The sequence below is a fragment of the Xiphophorus hellerii genome, chromosome 7 (assembly GCF_003331165.1).
Source record: "Xiphophorus hellerii strain 12219 chromosome 7, Xiphophorus_hellerii-4.1, whole genome shotgun sequence".
NCBI classification, from domain to species: domain Eukaryota; kingdom Metazoa; phylum Chordata; class Actinopteri; order Cyprinodontiformes; family Poeciliidae; genus Xiphophorus; species Xiphophorus hellerii.
The window spans coordinates 14,313,861-14,330,370 of NC_045678.1; the positions used below are offsets into that span (position 1 = coordinate 14,313,861).

At 36.3% G+C, this 16,510-nt stretch overlaps 2 protein-coding genes across 3 annotated transcripts; both read right to left on the reverse strand.

Moving 5' to 3' along the window:
• Positions 1-1,803: 1,803 nt before the first annotated feature.
• Positions 1,804-6,998, reverse strand: LOC116722684 (uncharacterized). Its single transcript, XM_032566874.1, has 6 exons — positions 6,641-6,998; positions 5,283-5,606; positions 5,161-5,199; positions 4,971-5,084; positions 4,857-4,888; positions 1,804-3,306 (listed from the first exon to the last, which is right to left on the reverse strand). The coding sequence occupies exons 1-6, from the start codon at positions 6,696-6,698 to the stop codon at positions 2,995-2,997; spliced, it is 879 nt and encodes a 292-aa protein (XP_032422765.1). The 5' UTR covers positions 6,699-6,998; the 3' UTR covers positions 1,804-2,994.
• Positions 6,999-11,685: 4,687 nt separating this feature from the next.
• On the reverse strand, positions 11,686-16,215 carry LOC116722567 (uncharacterized). Of its 2 annotated transcripts, none has more exons than XR_004339783.1 (6): positions 15,974-16,215; positions 15,159-15,482; positions 15,037-15,075; positions 14,847-14,960; positions 13,104-14,753; positions 11,686-13,027 (listed from the first exon to the last, which is right to left on the reverse strand). XR_004339783.1 is itself a non-coding variant. In XM_032566726.1 (6 exons), the coding sequence occupies exons 1-6, from the start codon at positions 16,038-16,040 to the stop codon at positions 12,722-12,724; spliced, it is 882 nt and encodes a 293-aa protein (XP_032422617.1). In that variant the 5' UTR covers positions 16,041-16,215; the 3' UTR covers positions 11,686-12,721. The 2 variants fall into 2 exon arrangements, 1 of the variants encoding a protein (XP_032422617.1); XM_032566726.1 differs by having other exon boundaries at positions 14,722-14,753.
• Positions 16,216-16,510: the final 295 nt, after the last annotated feature.

Below are 16,510 nucleotides of genomic sequence, written 5' to 3' on the forward strand. Positions count from 1 at the left end.
CTGTGGCAGTGAGGATGACTTCTTTGTTCACCAGTGACTAAAATACAAACGGCACTGCTTGTGTGACAGAGAAAGAGTTTAATAGTTTTAATCTCAGAGGTTTTGTGTGGGCCGCAACTGCCAGACACTATTGCTGAAAGAAAAAATTTCCACACAGTAAGACAGAGGCTTATTTCTCCAATGGGGAATTTATATGCAGCTGTAATTTCAGCTTTTCACCTTTCACAGCATCCCACTGGGGGAAATAAAAGGTCTTATTAATCAATGGCATGTTTTTGTATTTTCATCATGACATTTTGTTTTAGTAGCAGCGCATCCAGAAGAATGCTTGGAATAGATTTATTAAGGAACATTGTGTTAGATATCATCAAATTAAAATTATATCTCTGCAAAATGTGCAAGTCAGGTCACAGCAATACTTGCAAAATTTATTTGATTTGTAGCAGCAGCTTGTTATTTTTGCAGTGATGTAACAAAAAATTAACTAAATCAGAAAAGAATTCCAGCTTGAATTTCTTATCTTCCTCTATTTTTCATTTCTAACTTCACATCTTCTCTTTGCACCAGTCCAAACCAACTCGGCATTGCTTCGTGTTTATTTTACGCAGCGCCGTCACTATAATTATTCACGGATAGAAACCTCGCATCTTCTCTTTTACCATCTCAACTCTTCTTATCTTACTGAAGCATCTCTGCATCAAAACCAGACATGATCATAGCAAGTCTGACTTCTATGTTGCTGCAAACCTTCTCTTTCATTCCTGTAGCTCTCTGTCTGTCACTTTTTTTCTACCTCCTGTGCATTTCCTGTTTCTCTGACCCCTGAAACTCAATGTCATCTATATTTATAACCTTTACTCGATACAGCTTCTTTGTTGCACCTTTTCCCCATCTCGTTCACATATATTTTTAATGTTTCTTATTAGCTGGATGAGGCAGAAATGAAAGACACTGCATCTTATGTGGTGCATTAAGATTGTAGGACAGCAACTTTGCCACTTTAAGGATTTAATCATCTGAATCTAGCACACTTGAAGACAGTGCAAGCCTTTTAAATAAAATGTACAATTGATTTCATTGTTGATCATCAGTGATTTAAAATTGATTGGGGGAGCAGAGTAGTTCTACAACAAATGGAGTGATGTCAAACATCAGACATGTTGGCATTTTGTGGGTCAGTTTCACTTTGAATAGTGGAATATCTTTTGCATGGCAGTACTCAAAACAAGAATAATCATCCTAAATTAAAACTTGGTGGCATACTGAGACCAGATCAGTATCATGCACAAGGAAACGTGTTAGCAAATAGTTTGATCAAGGATGTGGTGTGAAAAGAAGAAAATCCTCCCAGGAGTTTGGGTGGACAGCTTCAAATCTCCCATGAAGAAGCAGATATGTGTCTCTGCTGCTCTGTGTTTTTTTGTTTTGTTTTGGGTTTTTTTTTACAATAGAAACCACAAGTATTTGATAAAATACAAAACATTATCAAGATTCTACCAGTGTTTCTGTTGCTGTTGTTCTTCATAGAAACGTATCCTCAAAGTTGATTATTTACGTCTTATGAAGTAAAACAAATAAATTCATCCAATAGAAATGTTTTTTATATCTTACAAGATAACCTTGACAGAGTTTCATATGTCCCAGTTTATCAAACTGCAAATAAAGTTGGTTAAGCAAACATTACCCTATTTACATCCCAGTCCGTTGGCATCATGAATCCAGAAAAATTACAAATTTTCCAGGCAAAGTTAGGCTTAGAATTATTTTTACTCAAGCTATAGGTTTGTTTTTGATTTTTAAAAAAATTAAAAAGTACACAGACATCTATCAAGAGACAGAACTCAGATGAGTATCAGCAACTCCTTATTTAAAGCTTCATAAAAAATGTCAGGAAAAAAAATTTATTTATTTGATTATCCAATAAATTATCATGTTGCTCCGACTCTCATTGCATTTTCTTTCAGATTCAGCTCTCTAAAACTCAACAATTTTTGAAAAATTATTATTGCCATTATTAGTGGTGACCTCCAACTCTTTCATCTTGGAGGGTGTCCTTCCCATCGTTCTAGTCATCTGTTCCCTCCACAGATTATCAACCCGAATGTGGACTGGTAGCCTGAACAACCACTTCAAGAAGTTAATGATACTTCCAGTTAAACGTGATACGTTGGTCAAAAGGGGGTATGAATAATTTTGACTTTATCTGAAATAATAGTTTCATATTAAAGAATTAAAATCTACCAAACCTTTCTTTAATACTCTAAAATCCATTTTATTGTTGGCCTTTTGTGTACATTTCAATTATAGGATACTTGTGCATGCTGATTGTTTCTGTAATAAAATTTTTGATTGGTCTTAAATATTTTTTATCGTTAAATATGAATTTGACCAACTCTTTTGTGATTTTTTTTTAGCACCCAAACAATCAGGTTCTTATCTCAGTAATCAGGTACCTGTCACCTAGCTAAGAACAAATGAAGGCTCGTTTCACCACGCAAAAAGAAAAAAAAATTCTTTCGACCTTCAACTTCCTGTAGTCTTGAGCCAAAGCACTCAACTGTGGTTTACAAGTTAGGAAATTTGTGTCAGTGCAGACATGATGACACACTGAATGTTATACAGGAAATGTGTGATAGAATGGCTTTATGTGTTTTTTTTTTTTAAGTTGCTGTTTGAAGTCATGTGACATTTCTGGCATTTAATAATCTTAAGTAATAGCAATGCACAACATATATTAGTAAAAAAAAAAAAGAAAAATAATAATGCTTTAAACATTTCAAATCCCTGAATTGTTGAAACTATAATTACATAAAATGATGAATACACAGGAAAAAACTATCCTTTGATGCCTCTCGTGTCTACCTTAAATGTAACAGCTTTATGACCACAACCCTCTTTCTGCACTGACACTTAACCAACACCTTTCCATGACGGTGTTCCACACAAGTATGGATGTTTCTAAGTTATTCTTAGTCAGTGAAAAATACTCAACTTTTAAGTCACATTGATAACGGCATAATTTGTCTTTGCGTCGGGTTTACATGTGTAGTTTCTGACTGTTGCCCCACGTTGTAGGGGGTTGATGACAGCGTACATTTCAACGTTAGGTGCTTCTGTTTTCACTGTTGTGTATGTAACATTCAGCTGGTTCCCAGTGAGAGCGAGAGCAGGCGATGATGATGTTGTTCTTTCTGGTTTACTTGAAGAATAGATGTCGTTCAGAACTGAGAATTGAGTCCGTAGGCGGGGAGAAGCAGGGGCGCTCATCTTGGGGAGGCCTGGTATCATATGTGTAGATATTTCCTGCTAGAGGAAAATAAAATTAAAAAATACTTTACTTTATATGAATATAATAAACTGTACAACTGCTTCAATGTGAAGAAAGTCAAGATGATCTTAAACTCTCACTAGAAAGGTTTTTCTCTGCTTCTTTCTACAGGAACACCTGCATTTGGATGTTTCAGCTAAAATCTACCAAAACTTTTTTTATATATATAGAGGGGTGTTTCCGTCGACCAATATTTGAAGCCTTAATGTAGGGACGGAAACACCGTCAGTATTTTTATCAGCTATATTTCAACTGACCACTGACTACACTGAGACACTGAAGCCTCAAGTTGTTTTTTATAAGTCATGCTGCAACTGATCTTATTGAATTATTTAGTATTCTTTTGACAAATGCCTTTCTCATTTCCTATCAGAAACAAATATTGTCACAAACTATTTTGAATCTATGTCTGGCAGGGGTATGAACAAATGTGGACTCAGCTGTATTCGACCAGGTAATCACTATCTTCCCACTGAAGTTTCATGTATATTACAGAAGTCTCATGCTCTATGTGATAAACTTTTTAATAAACCTTATAGTCAGAGTGGTTTGTCCTCAGCGATCTTCAAAGTCATGCCGCCTCAAGCTTAGGTTGCTGGAGGAAAAACTGATCATTTCTCTGTCCTCTCATCTACATCTACTGCATTATTTACTGATATTATAAGTTTTCTCTCAGTTTCTAAATTTTTATTGAAGCTACATCTGGTTTGCTGTTCTGCTAAGCTTTGATGCCTTCCTGGAGGGCCATATCGGTTGAGAGACCACACCAAAACAAATTAATGTTCTTCTACTCCTGCCATTAACTTTTTACTTTTCTTTAATGCAGAAAATATTCCTAGCTTAGGGCTTCTGTTTCTTTTTTGTGTATCTGCTTTGGCTTCTTAAACACCCAGTCGGTCGTGACGGATGGCAGTTCAGACTAAGCCAGGTTCTGCTGGAGGTTTCTTTCTGTCAAAAGGCGGTGGGGAGAGTTTCCACTCCGCTGTCACTAGCTGCATTTCCAGTATGAGGGATTTCTGGTAAGTCAACGGCACAACGCAAGCGATTTTCTGCTGTTGATACAAGCTCATCCGTGTAGAGTAGTTGTTTGTACAAGATGCAGTGTCTTTCATTTAAGCCTCATCCAATCTGCTACTTTTTAACCAGCTTTAGTAATAAGCTGAATATAACTGGATTGTTTGATACCGAGGTAATGTATCTATGTATAATTGGATCGAGTTGACTTTTTTTTTAATTGGTGCTTTTTAGATTACATAAATTAACTGAATTGAATTCAGTAGACGTGTACTATAAAACATCTCCAAGATGCTGCAGAGCCTACTGCGTTTCACTGATGTGGTGTAGCCTTCATCTGGTGTGAAAGGCATTTAACAGGCTGCGTCTTGTTTGATTATGACCCAGCATTACAAACTATGCATGATACATTTTTGGAAACTGACTACACTACCTCACAGTTCCTGTTATTGTTCTAAAGAATATGTGAAGTTTCAAAACACTGAACAAAGATCCACTATGTAAAACTGATTACCTCTTGAATTTGGTTGTTGCGGATCCACGTTCCTGTGAAAACAAATTTAAGGGGATTAAAGATGCAAATTTTGTAACAGTTACAGAAGAACCACTGCTAAATTAATAGTCTTACGTTTCCAGCCATGAAAGCACACGAGGATCAACACTATCGCTGCGGCGATCACAAATATAATGGTAACACAGATCAGGAAGATGGATAGCGAGGTGCGATCGTCATCAATACTGTCTGAGCCAAATGCATAAAAGAATAATGTTAAAATAGCTTTAATATTAAATGTGTAAAATTACATTAAGCTTCTTACCTGCATTGTTATCAGCATTTTCTACTCCTTTGTTTAGTTCTTGAGCAACAAAAGAAAACAGATACGATTCACACAATGAACCAAATGCAGGCATGTCAAAGATAAATCTTGGAAAAAAATACCTGAAACTGAGATGTTGATGGAATGGCTGACTATTTCGTTACTGTGTCCTAAAGCACATTGGTACAGGCCGTCATCATTAATGGAAACCTGATCTAAACTTAAATATGAGATCAGATTTTCTTTATCATATTTCTGTGTGATTTTTATGTTCTCCATAACTGGAATGGCCTCCCAGTTCTTTAACGTCTTAGAGAATTTAAACCATCTGACAATGACTGACTCCCCACAGTGTTTGATGGGACACTCGACTGTCAGATTTTGTCCAGGAGAAACACGTTTTGTTTCTCCTCTTCGTACTTCGGCCATCACATCACATGAAGAAACTGTAATTTCAAAAGATGAATTTGATTTTAATGACACAATTTCAAATTTATTGTACAATATATGTTATCATACTTATTTTGATTAAGAAAAAGATGATTACTTCAAGATATGACATTAATTTCCAATTCTGTTAACATAAACAAGGACCAAACGTTTCTTGACAAAATTGTTTTGTTTGTTTATTTGTTTGAAAATGTAAGCAACAAAGGCAGTTTCTATTAATAAAAATATTTTGATTTCACACAAACAGACCTTAAGTGAATCACTTTTTAAAAAGCCATCTAATTGTCTACAATGATCTAGGGATTATTAAACACAAAACTATTCACTAACATGTCATATATTATTTTATTTTATATTGTCCTCTATCAGGACAATATGGGTAGAACCAAGACATGCAAGAAAAAAAATCACAGAATTAAAGACTCTGAAAGTGTAATAAGTACTGATAATTCATTTAAACTCACAAAAAGCCAAAGCCAATGGGAAAATTGGGTGAAGCTCTCGCTGTATACAACATACTACATCTACAACATAACATGTTTACCAAAACACAACCAATACGACACCTTTTTACTAATAAATAATATGAAATAAAACAGAATAATGTTAAGGTTCTGGAGATATGTTTTTCTAATACCAGGAAAACCTTTGGTCCACTACAGAATTATGATGGTGTCTTTTATTAATTTAGCTATTTTTTGTTTATTAGATTACAACAGATAATATAGTTTAAAAAAAACATGTAGAGATGTTTGTGTAATCATCCAGTAATTATTTGAATATTTTTTAGATAGTTTTCTCTTTTTAACTGACTTCTGATTTAAACCTCATCAAACAAATAAACGATAAATCAATATAAAAATTTTTGTTTGTTTCTATTTTAATTCATTTTAACAGAAGAAAACCTGCCATCTGGCAGCCTTGCTGTCACATAAATACTGAGTCTCAATTAAAATCTCTTCCGCTGCTTTCTTGACAAACTTACTAAATTAAAACTAAAGAAGTTGAAAAAGAAAAAAAAAAGCCTTACCTTTACTTTCTCTGAAAAGGCAAATGAACATAGCACACCAAATTATCAGGAGCTGCATTGTGCATCACATGCTCATCACAAAAACTTTCAAATAAGGTGCTGCAGGTTCATTTTACTTGTGACAAGTTAACCACTTCCTGTCTTCGACCACCCAGCACATGATTTTCAGTATAGCATGAGGTAACAAAATTCCCCGTGTGCAAAGATGAGAAAAAAATTACACGTGCAAAAGTTATTTCAGCATTCCCAAGATCGCCACAGATACATACCTGCACTTGATCATTCCTATGATGAACTTCAGATCACCTTTCCTCAGAAACATGCAAAAAATCATCACTGCAGCAAGCAACGCTTTTACCATAAGCTCAGCAATGCAAAAGCAAGGTTATACTATGATCTGAAGACCACAAAAAAAACACAAAAAAAAACACAATACCTTCATCTGATGGTTACTGTTCCAAACTGAAAAGATGCCTAAATCACATGTATAGATGTGAGTCTAAACCATTTACAATCCGGAGCCATTTTTCCCTGGAGTCCAGTAAAACAAAACTCATGTAGAGCCACAACAGTTATATTACTGTTTCAAAACAGACATCTTACTTTTAATAAATATCTATAAATATCTATTTTTGGACATGTAATGTCATTTTTAAACAACCACCATTTCATATCTATTTTTATGGCTAAAACTGCAACTTACACTAACAGAGAACCAATACATTCTCTTCGATGGGATGTTGATATAAATGGAAAATGATGTATGATTGTTACGTCCAACAAGGGCACAACATATTTGAGGACACGTAGGCAAAACTGAGGGTTCAAAAAATTATTTTATTTCAAAACTCTCTTGAACTTTTCTTTTGGTTCAGCTGCTTTAATTTTCTGTGGAGAAAAAAAGAGAGTTAAATATCCTCAGTTTCCCGTGTCCCAAAAAAAGAAAACAAAAATCCCAAAAGTATTAACAGAAAGGTGGACCTGGTGAGCCGATCAAAAAGAACAAAACGGTACAGCAGGGGGAAAACGTCGAAGCCCCTACTAGTACCGGACTATGGCAAAAAGGAATCTACTGCAAAAGAACCGAAACAGGACAACTGGTCCCACCAGGCCAAAATCACAACGAAAAACGGCAAACAAACAAAGGCTAACAAAAATACCACATGGCAGGCTGGAGACGTCAGCTGCGGCCTACGGCAGCTACTGGGGACGTGCGCGCACCGCGTCCTCGATGGTGGTGGTGGTGGAGCGAGCGGAAGGGCCGACTACCAACATGTCGAAACCCAGCCAATTTATAGGCGGTCCAACAGCACCACAAATTAACGAGACCAATTACATTACAAAAAGGAAATATCCAAACTCCAAAGTATATTAAACAAAAGTCATCCAACTAAAGTCAGGACTAAACAATCTAGAAAGAAAAAAGAAAATAAGCAAAAAATAATTATAATGTGCCCAAAGCACATAACACCCCCACCCAAAGACTCTGAATGGGGGTTGATGTAACCCGTAGAAAAAAACTCAACCCATTCAGAGAAAAAAAACAAAGGCTAGAGTCGTGAGAGTGCGTCGGCAACTATGTTGTCCTTACCACGAACATGCTGGATAGAGATATTAAAAGATTGAAGCCGCAGAGACCAGCCCATCAATCGGCGATTTTTATTATGCATGCGGTCCAGAAAAACTAACGGATTATGGTCCGTAAAAACAACCACAGATTCGCTAGAACCGCCTACATAAACCTCAAAGTGTTCTAACGCTAGGACCAACGCCAGTGCCTCCTTTTCGATGGTGGAATACCATCTTTGATATTTATCGAGTTGCTTTGAAAAATAAGAAACCGGATGTTCCACCTCATCCGTACCATCCTGTAGAAGGACAGCTCCGACGCCCGAATCACATGCGTCCACAGCCAACTTAAACGGCACATCAAAACGAGGGGCAGACAACACAGGAGCATTAACAAGTAAATTTTTAGTTTGCTCAAAAGCAGATTGACACCGGTCAGACCAAATAAAAGCTACTTTAGGGCTAAGTAGGTCTGTTAAAGGGGCAGCTACAGAGGAAAAGTTTTTGCAGAACCCCGTATAGTAACCAACTATCGCTAGATAGCGGTGTGGCTCAGTACGACTGGTGGGTACAGGAACAGACAAAATGGCCTCTACTTTAGCCTCAACTGGGCATACTTGACCTCCCCCCACCCTTTATCCAAGATAGGTCACTGTCGCTTGGAACACCAATGTCTTGCATGCCAAAACCACAAACTGGCACATCAGAACCAATTGCAGTGTCACCGTTTAACGGCAAAATCCCCTCCAAAATAAAGGATTGAGAAGCAGCAGTATCCCTCAATATTTTTACAGGGATTTTCTCACCAGTAAGAGACACAGAAACAAATCCGTCCATGACGAAAGGCTTAAAATCAGCATCCTCACAAGACTTGTTCGTTGAAAGTGACTGGGTAGCGTGATTTACAGTTTTAATTAGAGCGACCGACTTAGTGTTCTTTTTCTTTAAAACCGGGCAGTTAGCCACAATGTGTCCTCTCTTTATACAATAAAAACACATTACATTAGCTTTTAAATCCAACACATGGTCTGACTTACTTTCAACGCCATTGAGTGCTGCAGGTGGATCGGATACGAGCGAAACAGGTTTTGCACACTCCTTCCCGTTATGTTCAGACTTCTCAAATTTATTAAAGACATGTGATCGCTCAAAATTACCTTTGTGCGTTAACATGTACTCGTCAAGGAGTACTGCCGCTTTTGACACATCTGATACTTTATTTTTATTCAAGTAGGTGGCAACTTTCTCTGGCAAGCTGTTTTTCAAGGCTTCCATTAAAATGAGCTGCTTAAGTTGCGCAAAGTCCCCAACATTTTTAGCAGAGCACCAACGATCAAAGAGAATTTCTTTATCTCTGACAAAATCTACATACGTTTTATTATAATTGTTAGGTCTATTTTAGTTCCTAACCTACAAGGAATCAACCAGAGACACAAATTACTTTTCTGCAGAAGAGGGGAGCAGACGCGGAGAACCGCCGTCAAACAGTCTGTGATCAACTCCGTCGGCTCTTTGTCCCCACTGCCTTTTATTATGATTACAAGGAAGGAGGTTGGGCTTTTTCACACAGTCACACAAAAAATTGACCAATGACCTTTACTACAGGATGTTCTGGAACCTTCTGTGGACATGCCCTTATAAGGGCACAAGGCTGACCGCAACCAATCAGTTTCACAGAAAGCCGTTAACACAGGAATGTGTAAACGTTTTTAGCCTCCAGGAAAACATCCTAAAAATAGTTAATAGTGTATCACGGAAGAAAAGAAGTCAAGTAAACAACACACAAAATAATAATATGAAAACATAACCTTTCAAATAAACTCAAGTAAATGAACTTAGATAATTTTTCTAACAATAATGTTTTTTTCAATATGCGAAATATTTGGCGATACGTATCGCTTCAAAAAGCGTATCGCGTATTTCATTCATACGCCCGCAAAATAGCACTTTTAACTTTGTCAAAATCAAGGCTATCTGCCCTGGAAGACCCTTTGCAAGCAAAGCATCCATGAGATTGATTGCTGTGAAGTATCAATCAAAGAATACACAGGTTCCTGTGGGAAGAGATTCAACCAATCGCAAGACTGCTGCAGCTCCAACTCCCAACCTTTGGCCCCTGAACGTATTCTTCCCTTGATACACCTCAAAATCCAGCACCAGACCATTTGGAGAGGCAAGGACAAAGACTTTTAGGCCAGTAGGGTTTGGCTTGCCTGGGATATATTGCCTGACTGGACAGCGGCCTGTGAAAGGGATGATTTGCTCATCAATGCAGACCTTGTTATACCTTGGAAGTCTGAGACAACCTTGCCTCACACGGTCAAGCAATGGTCTGACTCTCCAAAGAATGTCTGACTCCTTTGTCTCTTCTGTTACATCAAGATCATCAACAATCTTGAGTGAGCTTCTCAGCTTGTAGAACCTGTCCCTTGTCATTTTCCTGCTAATAACTGGCACTTTAGTTTTTTTAGCCCAAAACATTTTAACTCTGGGATAGCCAAGGCAGGCCATGTGTACTGATATGCCAAAGAAAATCTTGATTTCTTGAGCAGTAGTATTTAATGACACTCCTGTAGTTTGCAGCTGTCTTTGATTTGTAAAAGCTGCCAAATCTTCAAAGATTTTGTCGTCGATGTACTGCGAAAAGTATTGGATTGGACTCCAGTGTTCTCGGATTTTAGGGTCATCTTGACAGACAGGAAGCCCAGGTAGCACAGGTGTGAATCTATTATGATGGATGGAAAAAAAACACAGATAAGTACTAAAATACTAAATACTAATACAGCAATAATCTAATATGATAATAGAATTGGATACATTAGCCTAGAACTAAATAAAACATACAAGGTAGTCCTGGCCCACAAAGCACGACGACTTTCCTGCTCCCTTTCTGGCTCTGAGTCTGTCTCCTTATCAGATACTCCTGCATCTTCTTCCTCTCCTTCTTCACCTACTTCTTCTTCACCATCTTCTCCTGTCCCAGGCTGATACTCATCCTCATCCTCATCTGACAGCCCCAAATCTGAATCTCCCTCTACTATTCGGTATAAAATCCTCTCTGCTTCACTTCTTTCTCCTACAACAATGTTGACTCATTAAATACATTAAAATGGTCCTGGTGTCCACTACAATTGACATTCATAAAAGGACTGTTATTTCAAAACAGAAATAATTAAACTGTTTTCTGAGATAAAAATATTATCATTGACATGTTAATAAACAAGACTATATATAATTATCATGGTAAAAATAGCAATAAATAAAGAATAATTTGCTTACCTTTCCTCTTTCCATAAAATGTGGTTGTTGGTATGCCAGCCATTTTGATTGAAAAGAAAACGTGAGTTCCCAGCATGCAAACCTATCACATGACACATCACTGGAAAGCCCAGGATGTCCTCTAAAGAGTACTGCAGGGCTTGATAGGGTAACTCAAAATAGTAAAAGAAAATACATATAAACCAAAACTTTTTGAAAGCCTGTTAGGATTAATGTTTATTTAAGAAGAAACAAGGACTTTATGTGGGATTGACTGACGTACGTTATGACATGTTATTGTTTCTGACCAGACAAGTAACAGAAGAAGCGATTTTTCTTCTTCCTGCTATTTTCCACACCATAAAAGCATCACCTGGTGCGAATAGACTCCCATCTCTTTTTTAGACTTCATCCACGCTGTCCTCTGTGAAACAAGACAAACTGTTATTGTTTGTTTTTCTTTCTCAACAGTGCCATCTTGTGTAGATGATTAGGTGATGCTGATTGTGTGCTCATGCTTATTTATGTTTTGATGAGAAAAATATTCAAGTAGAAGACATTTTTTCAGTTCTTTATTGCTGACATCTGTGGTAAAAAACAGGACTAAAATCTTATTATTTTACATATTTTTCCACACTTCATATTAAACTAGTTTTCAGTTTCAATTTGAAAAATTTCTCCTTCATACTTAATTCAAAATGTATCACTTTTTCTTTCATCTCACTCTGAGGACAAAGGCTCAGTCTATTTGTAAACCCATGTCAGATGTTATTTTTGTCTTAAACAAATTAGTCTTTCAGTTCTTCTTAACCTTCATTTCCCAAGTCTCTGTGTCTTCAAGAGCTCTATTACATGGATGACCTGGCAAAAACATCAGAAACAACATTCGCCATTGATGAATATGTTGTACAGGGAATACATGACAGAATGGTCTTGTGGGGTTTTTCTTGATATTGCTCTTTGAATTTACATAACATTTCAGGCATTTAATAATCGCAAGTAAAAGTAATGCAATACCTATACTTGTTTAAAATAATAATACTTTCAGTTTTTCAAGTCCCTGAATTGTTGAGATTATAACATGAAATGATAAATGCACAGAAAAAACAATCTTTTGATGCCTCTCATGTCTACTTTAAATGTAACTGTCCTTAACCAGCATCCAATGCATAAGTTGATGTTCTGCACATCTACCATCTATACTTCCGCTCAAGTCTGGATGTTTCCTACTTATTCTCAGTGAGTGAAAAATTCTCAACTTTTAAGACGTTGATAACAGCAATTTGCTTTTTCATCCTGCTTACTTGTGTCGTTTCTGGCTGGTGAAACACATTGTTGGTAGTTTATCATAGTATACACTGCACAGTTAGAAGCTTGACTATTAGCTGCTGTATCTGCAACATTCCCAGTGAGAGCAAGAGCAGGTGATGTTGATGTTGATGTTTTTTCTGGTTTACTTGAAGAATAGATGTCGTTCAGAACTGAGAATGGAGTTCGCAGGCTGGGAGAAGAAGAGGCGCTCGTCTTGGGGAGTTCCGGTATCATATGTGTAGATATTTCCTGCAAGAAGCAAATAAATTTAAAAAAAGAAAAAAAAAACTTTACTGTATATGAATATGATAAACTGCACAATTACTTCAAGGTGAAGAAAGTTAAGATGATCTTAAACTCTCAGTGGAAAGGTTTTTCTCTTCTTCTTTCTTGTCCCTCATATCACAATGCCACCAACAATAAAACCTGCATTTGGATGTTTCACCTAAAATCTACAAAAACATTCTGTAGAGATAGAGGGTTGATGTGTCTTTACCATTAGTTGAAGCCTTCATGTAAAGAAGGAAACACTTCTGCTTTTGAACACACCACTCATTATTACACTGAGACTTTTAAGCGTGAAGTTGCTTTTTTATGAGTCATGTTGCAAGTGTTAAAAACTTATATTAAAACCTTTGCGTTCCAACTCAAAAGTTTTCCTATTCTTCTTGATTCCTTATCTCTAAATAGGATGCCTGTGTTTCATCTTTAACAAAATCATTTGCCATTTCAACTGCAGGTTGATAAATTCAGTCAAATTCTGAATTTATCAATTCAGATTCAGTAAATTTTGTAAATTTGAACATGTGATGAGGCTCGTTTCTCAGAAACCTTTTGAAAATAACCTTTAAGCAAATATTAAACACTATTCATTAAGTCTACAGGTCTGTACTAAAATATGTATTTTTATAATGGTCTGATATAATACTGTAATCTTAAATGACTTTCTCATTAGTTGTAAATAAAATATCACTGTAATTAATCAAAAATAAATATTTAAAAACATGACTGTGTGTAATTATTCTATTAAATGTGTTTAACGTAGTAAACTGAGTTCTTGAAAACAAAACAAGTTTTCAATAAGTCAGATCTAATGGATAGGTCTTTATATGTGCCAGGGGCCTGAGCATGGCACGTTCCTTATGGGTGAGGAAAGATTTTTTAGATTCAGGGACGTATCCATTGAGTTGCAGTCAGAAAGGTACCAGGATGCACTGCACACAACTGTGCTGAAAGGATTGTTATAATAAATAATGTGGAGCAAGTCCAGCAAAATCATGATGACCTTGTTATAGAATATATCTTAGCTCAAAGTCCACAGCAAGAAGGGTGAGCAACTCACAATATAGATAAACTTTCATAACTTCCAGCAAGCTCCTTCATGCCAAACTCAAGATACAAACACAGTTAATCCACAAATTATTTATACCGCTAGCAGGTAATTGCTTGAATTAATAGTTTAGAATGAAAAAAACATGCAAAAAACTGGAATTAGATCAATTACATGAAGGGTTTAGGTTCTGTAATACCATATTCTTTGTGGATTATGGAGAAGGGTAGAAATGACAAAAACCAACAAACAAAACAAATTTAAAAATCATTTTAAATCTAAATCTGGTAGAGGTATGAATAATTCTGGACTTGACTATATGCTGCAGGATAATCAACGCCCACAGTTTTATGAAAGTTTTATTCAAGACGTACACTGTTCAGCATCTCTAAAGACCATTCACATTCTGGCTGACTTAAAATTTTAGTCTTTTCCAGGTGTGAAGGGGGGCTATGATTGCATCTTATTTAATGGCACCCCAGCACTACAAAGTTTGCAATCCACATTTTCTAAAATTAACTTTACCATCTCTGAGTTCTTATTATTTTCATAACCGTAAAGAGTTGTTTCAAAATCCAAACAAAACTCCACTATGTGAATACATTTACATTACCGCTTGATTTTTATTGTTGCAAGTCCAGGTTTCTGTAAAAAAAAAAAAAAAAAAGGTTAAAGGGGACTGAAGATGCAAATATTGTAATAGTTACAGAAGAACCACTGCTAAATTAATAGCCTTACGTTTCCAGCCATGACAGCACACGAGGATCAACACTATCGCTGCGGCGATCACAAATATAATGGTAACACAGATCAGGAAGATGGATAGCGAGGAGCGATCGTCATCAATACTGTCTGAGCCAAATGCATGAAAGAACAATGTTAAAATAGCTTTAATATTAAATGTGTAAAATTACATTAAGCTTCTTACCTGCATCATTATCAGTGTTTTCTACTCCTTTGTTTAGTTCTTGAGCAATAAAAGAAAACAGATACGATTCACACAATGAACCAAATGGATGCATTTCACAGGTAAATCTTGGAAAAAAATACCTGAAACTGAGATGTTGATGGAATGGCTGACTATTTCGTTACTGTGTCCTAAAGCACATTGGTACAGGCCGTCATCATTAATGGAAACCTGATCTAAACTTAAATATGAGATCAGATTCTCTTTATTATATTTCTGTGTGATTTTTATGTTCTCCATAACTGGAATGGCCTCCCAGTTCTTTAACGTCTTAGAGAATTTAAACCATCTGACAATGAATGACTCCCCACAGTGTTTGACGGTACACTCGACTGTCAGATTTTGTCCAGGGGAAACACGTTTTGTTTCTCCTCTTCGTACTTCGGCCATCACATCACATGAAGAAACTGTAATTTCAAAAGATGAATTTGATTTTAATAACACAATTTCCAAAGAACTGTCAAGTACCAAATCATGCTTATTTTGATTTTAGTAAAGTGTTAATTGCCAAACATTTCCAGACATTTTCGATAAAACTCAACAAAACACAACAGAATTATCACAGGGTCTTTTCTTTATATAACTATTGTTTGTTTATTAGATTTCACCAGACAATATAGTTTTAAAAACTTTTAGAGCTCATGAACACATAAACATCCAGTAGCTATTTAAATATTTTTCTTAAAAGTTGTTTTTTTAATTGTTTTAATTGACTCCTGACTTAACCTCATCAGTAAAACAAATAAATAATAAATCAATTGAAGGAAACAAACCTGCCATTTCTATCACATAAGTACGCAGTCTCAATTATGCTCAAACAAAATTTCTTCTGTTGCTTTCTTAACAGACTTCTCTTAAAATTAAAACTAAAGAAGCTGAAAAAAAACAAAAGCTTTACCTTCATTTTCTCCACAAATCCAAATAAAGGCAGTACACCAAATTATCAGGGGCTGCATTCTGTTCATGGTCCATCATATGCTCAATACAAAAACTTTCAAATAAGCAGCTGCAGGTTCATTTTAGCTGTGTAACCACTTCCTGAACCACGTTTTTTTCTTCGACCATCCAGTGCGTGTTTTTCAGTGTAGCATCAGGTGACAAAATTTCCCTTGTGCAAAGATAGAAAGAGTAGACATATTTTTACACATGCAAAAGTTATTTCAGCATGTTATTTCATCAGCACAGATACATCCCCACATTTGGTGGTTACTTTTCATCATGATGAACTTCAGGCATCTCTTTTTCAGAAACATGCACAAAGTCACCACTACAACAAGCAACGCTCTCATGCTTTTACCAGAAATCCAGCAGTGCAAGTTGGCCCACAGATACCTCAAGGTTATACATTGATCTGAAGACCCCTGAAAAACTCTGTTAGCTAAATAGCTTCTTTGGATGGCTACTGTTCCACTCTAAGGAGATAGTGTTCAGTTAC

Excerpts from the sequence above, each read along its gene's own strand:
- LOC116722567 (XM_032566726.1), bottom strand. The coding sequence starts at position 16,040 with ATGAACAGAATGCAGCCCCTGATAATTTGGTGTACTGCCTTTATTTGG. Across the intron at positions 15,483-15,973 it reads GATTTGTGGAGAAAATGAAG|TTTCTTCATGTGATGTGATG; the intron begins GTAAAGCTTTTG and ends TTGAAATTACAG. Across the intron at positions 13,028-14,721 it reads GCAACAATAAAAATCAAGCG|GAAATATCTACACATATGAT; the intron begins GTAATGTAAATG and ends TGCTTCTTGCAG.
- LOC116722684 (XM_032566874.1), bottom strand. The coding sequence starts at position 6,698 with ATGCAGCTCCTGATAATTTGGTGTGCTATGTTCATTTGCCTTTTCAGA. Across the intron at positions 5,085-5,160 it reads AAATGCTGATAACAATGCAG|ACAGTATTGATGACGATCGC; the intron begins GTAAGAAGCTTA and ends CATTTGGCTCAG. Across the intron at positions 3,307-4,856 it reads GCAACAACCAAATTCAAGAG|CAGGAAATATCTACACATAT; the intron begins GTAATCAGTTTT and ends ATTTTCCTCTAG.